Source organism: Neospora caninum, chromosome III (assembly GCF_000208865.1).
Source record: "Neospora caninum Liverpool complete genome, chromosome III".
In the NCBI taxonomy this organism is placed as follows: Eukaryota; Apicomplexa; class Conoidasida; order Eucoccidiorida; family Sarcocystidae; genus Neospora; species Neospora caninum.
The window spans coordinates 1,738,508-1,748,643 of NC_018388.1; the positions used below are offsets into that span (position 1 = coordinate 1,738,508).

Genomic DNA, 10,136 nt, shown 5'->3' on the forward strand with positions numbered 1-10,136 from the left:
TGGACAACGCCACCAATACACTCTGTTTTTCAGACAGAAAGTGACGGAACCCGGCGAACAAGTTCCTCCTTCTGCAGACAAAGACTTCGATGTACGTAGACAGTTGAGACCCGGTTGAAGTGCACGCAATCCAACGTTTTTGCTCAAACAAGGACACCGTCAGCATGCAAGGGACCGAAGACCTTTGCTCTCTTGTCTCACACACACACGCTCTGCACGCCGTTCACACACGGACAGTAGCGAAGCAACGAAGAAGCACATGGAAAGAAAATGCCTCACATCTTGCTGAGAGATGTGTCCAAAGGACACCAGAGTTGCCTCGACAGGCGACTCCGTTCTTCTGTCACGGTGAGTGAACTGCATGCGCATGTCTCTCTCGTGCTAGCCAGTTTGGGGGGCCGTGCCGTCGAAGAAACAGGACGGCCAAGCTGCGTCTCGCTGCCAAGTCCTCGTTCACCAGTGGCTCGGGAACACTCTTGCAAGGTCGCTTCGCTGTCGTAACGGGGAAGAGAGACCGCACCGAGTCAAGCAAGGACAGTAGACAGAGGGAGGACGCGACGAGAAGCTGCCGTCTACTAGAAGCAGGCGGCGTATACACAAAACATCGGTCTGTGGTTTGCGACACACTTGAAGTCACCGACCAGGATTGCCTGCCACTGACGAGAGGGCTCGTGAAACTTTTAAAATAGAGACGCGCGATTACGACGGCGTCTCGCGCGACACGCGTGGCACGAGGATCAGGACTTCCAAATAACTTGTTTTTGCATTTGCGTTGAGGTTACTGGTCATGTGACTGCAGTTACGTGTTGCGTTTGTTGACGCCAGCAGCCAGAGTTTCTTCAAGTTTCTTCGCTTTGTCGGCCTCCAGCGAAATGGCTGCAGTGCGCGTGTTTGCCACGGGACTCGTGGTTTTTATCGTCGGCGGAGCCAGCGCCTTGCCGTCCCAACCCTACACAGGTGGGCCATCGCCTCCGTATCCGGTTGGCCATTCACCGGGAATGCCGGTGCCGGAGATTCCTCCGCCTCCGGGTTTTAAGCCTGGCGTTATTCCCAACCCCCCTTACCCGACTGGACATCCACCGGGAATGCCGGTGCCGGAGATTCCTCCGCCTCCGGGTTTTATGCCTGAGGCTATTCCCAACCCCCCTTACCCGACTGGACATCCACCGGGAATGCCGGTGCCAGAGATTCCTCCGTCTCCGGGTTTTATGCCTGAGGCTATTCCCAACCCCCCTTACCCGACTGGACATCCACCGGGAATGCCGGTGCCAGAGATTCCTCCGCCTCCGGGTTTTAAGCCTGGCGTTATTCCCAACCCCCCTTACCCGACTGGACATCCACCGGGAATGCCGGTGCCGGAGATTCCTCCGCCTCCGGGTTTTAAGCCTGGCGTTATTCCCAACCCCCCTTACCCGACTGGACATCCACCGGGAATGCCGGTGCCGGAGATACCGCTTTATCCTCCTGTTCATATACTCCCGTTTACTACAACGACGACAGCTGCTCCAAGCGTGCTGGTGTATCATCTTCCTGTTAGATACCCGCCGCCAGCTGTAGTCCCAGTTCCAGTCCGTGTGGGAGGGGCGGAAGTCGACCGCCAATTACGCAACGCAATCAAGGCACATCGCCATAATAGGGGCTCTGGGTCTGGATCGTTTTTTAAAGCAGCTCTGCTCCTTGTACTGGCAGCTGCATCGGTTCGTGCGATTAACAGCGGACAGCGAATGACCGTTTCAGAGGCTAATGGAGATGCTTAGTGGGTTCACCATTGGCGACGAAAACTTGTCTGAAATTGCTGAGTTATGCGAACCGCAAGATATGTATTACACAATGTACGAGTTCTTTGTGGTATGCGAAGCGCGCCGCCTTCGGCTTCTATGAAAAAGGTCGAGTGGACAGGGATATTTTGTCGTCGTGTGGGGACGGGGGCGGGGCGGTGAGAGGTGTTTGGGAACTCTGGAGAGAAGCCCGGGCACGGGGGGCGTCCCCTGTTCGTGTCGGCACGGAGCTGTGTGCTCGTGAGGAGGGGAGGGGGATCGAGCGCTTGAAATGCAAACACTGCTGCCGGATCAGATTCGAACATTCCCCTGCAGGAGTTTATGCCCCTTTCTGAGAAACGCCGCGTCGGCTTGGTTTCAGCGCAGACTTGCACCAGACGCAGCCGGAGAAAGACACTGGCGCAACACAGTTAGCACGGAATATGACTTGCGGCACACTCGTCTTCCACCACGTGCACCAGAGGGGATGCGCACACACACAGCTCTGCCTTCTAGTGGGCGACACGGACACAGGCACTTGAGCGCAACACTCTTGCCGAGAGTGCTTTTGTTGAGTGTTCTCTCTGCGCGGCCCGTAAGCCCCCCCGTTTTTGACGACGCATCCAACCAGCCATGCTGCTGAGGAGTGGAGCGGTGTGAGCACGGAGGTGGTCTCGGGCGCGCCGGCCAAGACGGGCGCACCTGCGAACCAGCTCCACTGAGACGACTCGACGCGGGGCCCTGTGTCGCTGCTTCTCACCGCGACCGGAGTTCCAAGTTGTTAGTTCTGGAGAATCAGCGAAATCCATGCTGAGGCAGAGGAGACACAGGAAACATTTTAGATGGATGCGTTGCGAAAGCCTTTCCTTCGACAGTGACACGACGCTTCTCTCCCACGAGCACTGGTCTGTCGACCGCTGCCTGCTAATACTCCTGCCGAGACAGCCAGGTGTTCAACCGCCTAGTTCCAACCACGCGTAACGCGAATGCCGATCTCGAGCGACGGAGCAGAGCGCTGCGCCTTTCTCGACGGGCCTGTCCGCGTCCGTTTTGAGCGCGGGGACAGAGCCCCACGGCTTCTGTGCACCTGAAGGTAGTCCATTGTATCCACAGGACTAGAGTGTTCCACCTCTCTATACACAGAAACGGGGCGGTTTCTTTGCGCATAAAAGGATCCTTTCGCAAACGTGTTCGAGTGCGGCGAGACCTCAACAAGCTAATGCGACTTTTTGTTCACGCACCTGGATGGTACCGCCTCGACTGGACATTTCGCATCCAGACCAGCAGCCTCACGCCTCGGCAATCGACTTCACCCACGCACACGCGTGATCCATGCGCTGCCGCATTACACACACACACGCAGCCTGGCTCCTCACTCATATATAAGCACGGGCACGCGTCGAGCTCGCATATGCATAGGCGGTTCGTCAAACAAATCCCGAGCGAATAGTCTTGTGTCATCGAAGCCCCTTGCCGGCGGCCTCACTCTTGGCACTCTGCCTTCTCTTGGGGAGTGCCTCGCGCATCTGCGAGGGCTCCCCTGACTCCTGGCCGCGAAGTTCTTTGAAGGAATTTGCGACTTGCCGCATTTCAAAGAGTGCGTGCAGCCAAAGCTGTGGCTACAGAGGTAGACAGTAAAGGGTGAACAGTCTCTGATGGACCTGGCCTGAGCGGAGCTGTCGAAATCCAACACATATAGCTGTCTTCAGCAGCCTGTGGGGTAGCGTGTACAGCAGCCTGTGGGGTAGTGTGTACAGCAGCCATAAGGAGCGCGGTTATCAGTGCCTCGTAACTGGAGTCCTATATCCTAGGCGGGACGATATCCTTCAGAGCTGCCTAAATTTGCGGCTTTCGAGGCAACCAGCTAACACTTACCCGACTCGTGCGGGTAACCCGCAGCACTACGGCCCGCGCAGAGCATGCGAAGCTGGAGCTGCAAGGCTTCCAAAAAGGCGTCAGCCGAGACGCAGGCAATCCCGACGCCCTTGCCGCGCGCTAACGAGTGTTCTGCAGGCACAGAGCACAGGATCGCCACATCCTCGTCGAGTAGCCGATGCAGCGCGGTCTTGGCCTGTTTCCCGAAAACGGCTGGAGGAAGGGTACACACGCGGGACCGCCAGCAGCAGGGGGCCTCACACGCACGTCGTTTACAGACCAGGAGTTCCACGATCCTTCCCGGCCTTACTACATGTTTCCTGTGATGCTTCATACTTACGCCCAGTGGTGACGAAGCCTATCAGTCGCCGTTGAGGCACCAATTCTTCCAAACGTCCAGCGTCAGCGCCTCGACTCGGCGACGCAGTCGTGATCCGCTCGCTCTGCTCAGATTCCCAGCGGTGCTTTCCGTAGTCCCTGGAGCCCTGTTTGAATCGACCGCTGTTTGGTGCAAGAGTCGCCGCCATGGTCTGGGTCCAAAATCCCATCGCTGGTCCTTCCCGTCGATCACACACATTCGCAAGTTGACACACGGTAGCACACCGGAGGGCGTCAGTCGCGCAGCCGTCCCGTTCCTTGGAACGCGTCACCGCTCGCTGTGGAACGAACGTCGCGTGCGGGAATCTTGACGACGCCTCACACGCTGGCTGGTTCGACAGGCGACTTCGGGCGTTTGGATCTGCCGGTATCCCTGGAGCAGCGGTCTCGCCTGCTCCGCCTTTCGGCGCCTCTCTCTGTCCTGGACCCACCTCCACCGCCTTCTTCGCGAGCTGACGCCTCGTGAAGCTTCTATGAACCGGCTCTTCCAAGGAGAAAGCCTCACGACGAGCAGACGCCGCCCGACGGGGAGCCTGGCCGGCGACACCGTTACCGGCTCGTCTCGGGTTCGGTTCAGCATGCAGGGGTGATTGTGCACCTTTCAGACGTCCAGAGCAACTCGAGATTAGGACCTCAGTTTCTCGATTTGCTGCGCCGCAGCTTGCAGCGAGCGGTTCTGCCCCTGAGTCAGGTCCAGCGAAATGATCAGCCAAGCCTGCCCGCACATCCACGGGGGAGACCGAGGCAGGAGCTCTCGACCTGTTCGTGGCCGATGGCGTCGCAAGGTGGTAATCTACAAAGGGCGCAGGAGAGGAACCAGGAGCAGCAAGGCGCTTCTGAAGTATATCTAACAGTGCTAGAGGCAGGCAGACAATCCTCCGCAGCGCCTTTCACACCTTGTGACAGTCCCAGGAGCACTGCTGCGTTGGAGAGACGCGGGTACCCACAACCTATTTATTTTCGCACGGAGCAGGCACCATACATTGATTGACACAGACGGGAAGAAAGGAAACGCGTGCATACGGACCAAATCCAAGGCACTTACTTTCAAAGAAGCGAAGGATGTCTTCTTCTGTCATGAGAAACAGTTGACACAGGCGCCTCGGCACACCACGCAAGTGCGCTTCGACCTGTACGGGGACGAACCAGCCCCTGACAGCCGACTCAGGGGGGTTTTGGCGAAGAGCACTTCCCCCAGGCGTCGCCCCGGTCACGCCAGGACTGTCCTCTTTGCCTGTCTGGGTCTGGTGTGCCGAGCTGCCTCTCGCTTCCATCTCGCAAGACAGCTGGGCCGTCTCGGGTGCCTTCACCGTGCTTTCCGCAGCTGCACTCCTGCCGCCTTTCGGAGTGCTGTTGCGATCCGAACGGCTAAAACGCACCTCGACTTCCCGTCTTCCGCCGCGCCGGCGCCTGCTGGAGCGCTGCACTGAACAACGCTCGGGCGACGCGGCGTGGGCATCCCGAAGCAGACTTGAAACCTCCGCCAGAAAAGCGTGAACTGCGCCTGGAGGTGCGCGCAAAGGTCCAGGAGCGGCTGCAGGCACCGGCTCGGTCTCTGATCGTGTCTGGACGGCAGAGCTTTCCGCTGGTCGGATCGCTTGCTTGCCTTCGAGGAGGCGCGTGCGCGACCGCCGCTCTGAGGCAAGAAAGCGGAGGAAGTCGAGGTGCGTGAGACGCAGCACGGGAATAGGCAGGAACGCGTCTGGGACCGGAAGCCTGGGTGGGACCGGAGGGAGTGAAGGCATGAGTGGGGCATCTGCGCGGAAACCCGGGAGACTCTTGCGCTTCCTCGACTTGTGGCAGGCGGGCGGCGCTAGCCACGGAAGCAGCGAGGGAGGAAGGAAGGATGCCTCCAAGTGGGCTCCTGTCCGAAGTTCTCTCTTGACGTAGGCACTGAAGGCGCTGCGGACCCAGTCTGGGACAGCCAGCGGAGCTCCGCCGCGTGCGTCCGCCTGGAGAGGTACAGCTGGATGCATCGCAGCGAGCGACACACCGTTTGCTGGAGCTCCGACATCGCCAGCTCTGTGCGCTGCGCCGTCAGAACTCTCGGCGGCAGGCGGAGACGCCCGGCTGCCGCCGGGGTTCCCAGAGTCCGCGGGCGCCAGGGCGAACTGCCACATCGGGAAGAACGGACACGGAGTTGCATTCGCTGCGAAGTTCACGCGCTTTCCGGGGGGCCTTCTGTGGTGGCTCAATTCGTCTTGCCAGGCCGCACAGAGAGCCGCGTGCGTTCCAGCTTGAGTGTCGGGGAAGTCAAAGGGGAAGTCCGCAGCTCCACTCTCTAGCAGCAATTTCCGTCGGTCTCTGCATCCGATCGGACGCGCGCCGTAGCGGCAGAGCAGCACGAACAACCGAGCAACGCCGCTGCTGACGGGCAGAAACAGATCAATGCCAGAGAACGGCGAGGGGGGCCCAGACGCCATCTGTTCTGCGATCGAACGCGACGGTAGGCACACTGAGGCCGAACTCTTTTGCAAGGCCTGGACACAACCAGGAGACGTGGAAACAAAGGAACGAAACGGAGCCGACGGCGGGGCTCTCCAAACAACTAAACACGGAATCGCCCTCAGGGCACTGGTCCGTGAACCTCCTGACGGGGCCGACCCGGCGAGTTCACTTTGGGCCGTTGCTTTCAAAGGCAGTGAGGGTGCGGCATCCAAAGGGCGACGCGAAGACGGGGACGATATGCCGTTCTCTTCTGTTCTGAGACACGGAGGAACAGGTTTTTCACTTGCCTCATCCGAGGGGCGAACCGTCGCAGCAGAGCCACTTAAAGACAGCGCTGGCGGCTGCTCGTGAGGAGACTCAGGGAACGTCACCACTTCCCCGAGATCTTCGTCTCCGTGACCCAAGATGTTTTGGTCAGGGGCGCCGCCAGGGTCCATACTAACTTCCTGGAAACCGTATCGGCCTGGCTGTGGAGGCTCGTGGAGAACTAGTCCAGTCCCTCCGCCTTCTTCCCTGTGGCGGCGGCGTTTTCCCTCTTCTCGAACTTCCGTCGTTTCAGCCAGATCCTCCCAGTCGCTGTCATAGCTCCGCTTTGCAACCCCCCGTTGAGTCGTTTCGCTCAACGGTCGGTTGCTCAGTTTCTCGCATCTGGTAGTCTGCACACCCCCCCCAAGCGCTTGCGTCTCCTCTGAAGATCCCGTGCCCGGCTGAGGCGTGCCGCGCTTAGCTCGCAGCGCTTGACGTGCGGCCTGCTTTGCCTTCAACCTCAGCAGCAGCTTCTTCAGATTCACTCGCTTCCTACTCCGACGCGTGGGTTGCCAGAGGCACTTGGACGCGGCAGCTGTTGTCTCGCTGCGAACTGCTTTGTCGAAAAGCCTGGAGGCTGGCCACCTGCTTTCACACCACGTGTGACGTAAACCGTCGAGCCGCGGGCCTTGCAGCGTCTCTTGCGGACGCTGAGCAGGCACCCCTGGAATACGCCGGGAGCGAGGAGGGAACGGACCAAGAAGAGGAGGCAAGAAAACATCAAGGGGGAGGATCGCATCACCGGGAGGCGCCGCACTGCAGCATCCGTTAGTCAACGTCTCATGAACGACACGCTTCCACCAAAGCTGCGAACTGACAGCAAGGTCTGTTGCCACGGCCAGGTTCTCTCGTCCCGTCGTTGCCTCCGCTGCCAGTGGAGTGTGATGCGCCTCCATGCACGCCTCTCCAGAGACGGGGAGCGCACTTCCCTTCGCCGCCTCTCTGGCCCGGCGGTGATGCTGAAGGCATCTTCGGGTGGACGGTGTCTTCAGTGTCAAGGCCAGCAGCGCCAAAGAGTGCGGACCCGTCAGTTCTAACCAAGCAACGTCATCCAATAACTCAATCTGCACTGCCCCTGAGTCGACATTTGACGAGGCGACGGTGCAAGAATCGCCTGGCTCCCCGCCGAGACCGCCATGGGAGCGTGCGCCACTGTCCTCGGACGATGCGCCCTCGTCCTGGGTTTGCACTTTGGCCGCTTCGCGCAGCTCTGTGTGGGCGGCTTCGGAAGCCGAAGGATGAATCCACAGCCACAGCGTGCGAACTGCGTCTCTCCGCATGTCAGGGTCGGACTGGGAAACCCCGCCATTGTCTTTCCCCTGCTCCTGCGGAGCCTCCACCGGATGGTCCACAGGCTTCCACAGAAATTCCGCGGGCCCAATGAACGTTCTCCGCTCGTGTGCTTGGCCCCTTGTGAACAGAGACAGCCGGCCGCGTTGCCTGCCGGATAGAAAAGGCCGACTGCAGAAAACAGAAGCGTCTGCCCCGCATGCCACAAGGACTCCAGAGAGAGCCTCCAGGGAACCGCGGAGCTCGAACAGCTGCATGTAAGAGCGATCGTGTATGAGGGCTTTGTGTTTGGAGTACCGATACAGCTTTCGCTGACAGCGCTGCGTGGGGTGAGAAGCCAAGCGGTAGCCCCAGAGATTGACCATGTGGAACCGCTTGGCATGGAAAAAGTGCGTGGTCAGCCACCTTCGCGGAAAGGCAGCTCGCTGGCTGTAAATGGCTGCGAGCGCCGCAGGACGCCGTCTGTCTTTGCGAACTCGACGGCTCGGCTGCAAACAGGAAACGCACACGTGCGACGGGCAAGGCAGAGTGACAGAGGCAGAGTAGGATTGATCTGTCTCGTCAGTTCTTCAGATGAATCGATTCACAGGCAGTGTCCGAATGCAGCTGAGACGCTGGACGGTGCACAAGGATGCGGCGCGCCAGTCTACCCACGGTTAGAGAGAGAATCCCCAGTGCCCCGGCGTGGGAGAGGGCCCATTCGCGCAGCGAAGCGCTCGCCGGGTTTTGTGGAGCAAGCTGCAACTGGATAAAACGCCGAACGCGCGCCGCCCCTCGCGCGTCTGCGAATGAATGCCGCCTCGAACAAAACCTGGACGGGGTGCTGCGACTGCGGGGTTCTGGGACTGCGCTTCGTGCGTCGCTCTGGAATGAGCTACAGATCACGCGCACCGACCTTCCACATGGCGAGGAGCGGCAGTTTGCACGTGCACCCAGTCTCACAGCAACGGTGGCAGCCTGAGCGGATCCGTGCAAATAGCTGTCTTACCCGAGGAGGAGCCTTCGCCATTTCTTCCAGGATCGGCCGCCTGTACCGTCTGGGGACCCGGTACGGATTGTACGACATGCATCTTCGTCGCAACTCAACATGCAATCGCTGGAATGCGCGTTTGGCAACACCTTGGTGCTCGGCGCGCGTGGTGCCGCCCGGGCCCTCTACTGTCGTGCCTTCTTCTGCATCTCCAGCGGGCGCGGCTTGTAGCTGGTGGCGTTGCTTGCGAGGCAACTGCTCTTGCTGGCGCTGCTGGCGAAACAGTTGGTTTTGCTCGCGCTGTTGATGTTGTTTCGCATGCAGATGATTCGGAATATTCCGGATCCCCTCCAGCAGAGCCCGAACCTCCCCTTCCCTTGCACGCACCAGGGCCGGGATCGAGAGCAGCTGAGGCAACGGGGGGATATGAGCCGCTCCGGCGACCGACCCGAGGGTATCTGAAGGTGAAGGCTTCGCCGTTCCCGTCCTCGATTGCTCTTCCGTGGGAAACGACGGCAGCGGCGACAGTGGAGGAAAGAAGGGTATGACGGAGGTGCTCGAACTGGAGGGCAGACTTTCTTTATGACGCGTTCTGCTGGCCACCTGGCGGTCAGACGGATGAAGAGGGGTGTACTGACACGAGAGAAGCTGAGGTGGTGCCGCAGCTGCAGATGCGTTCGATGTTGGGTGTTGCAGTCTTTCAGTGGAAGCGCTATGCTCTCGTCTCCGACGCTTCTTTTCAGAAAGCCCTCGACGAGGCAGTGCCGCCCCGACGGTCATGGCGGATGCGCAGCGGTGGAGCTCCGGGGGCTGTGCCCAGCTGAAACGAGAAGAGCTTCGGCTGAAACCCCCGTAGCAGAGTTGCAGTGACGGATAGAGAAAAGAAAACGGGTAAAAAATGGCTGGAAATCTGATCTCCGCATCGAAGACTTGGCCGTCCTCTGAGTCAACAGCAGTCCAGAGGAACGACGCCTCAGCCCCCGACCTTGAAGTAGACTATACCGCTTCACGAAGAAAAAATGAGGCTCTTTCGGAGTGGCGGCAACCAAAAGGAGGAAAACGTACTAGCATTTACACGGTGTTATTACAAGAGAGTGGAAAGAGCAAGATGA

At 59.5% G+C, this 10,136-nt stretch overlaps 2 protein-coding genes across 2 annotated transcripts; one reads left to right on the forward strand and one right to left on the reverse strand.

Annotated features, from left to right (window-relative positions):
- Window positions 1–872: 872 nt before the first annotated feature.
- NCLIV_008990 (uncharacterized protein) lies at window positions 873–1,757 on the forward strand (the record flags this gene model as incomplete). Its single annotated transcript, XM_003880414.1, has 1 exon — window positions 873–1,757. The coding sequence occupies one exon, from the start codon at window positions 873–875 to the stop codon at window positions 1,755–1,757; it is 885 nt and encodes a 294-aa protein (XP_003880463.1).
- Window positions 1,758–2,538: 781 nt separating this feature from the next.
- NCLIV_009000 (hypothetical protein) lies at window positions 2,539–9,804 on the reverse strand (the record flags this gene model as incomplete). Its single annotated transcript, XM_003880415.1, has 6 exons — window positions 2,539–2,567; window positions 2,999–3,094; window positions 3,633–3,845; window positions 3,973–4,803; window positions 5,056–8,542; window positions 9,043–9,804. The coding sequence occupies 6 exons, from the start codon at window positions 9,802–9,804 to the stop codon at window positions 2,539–2,541; spliced, it is 5,418 nt and encodes a 1,805-aa protein (XP_003880464.1).
- Between the last annotated feature and the right edge of the window lie 332 nt (window positions 9,805–10,136).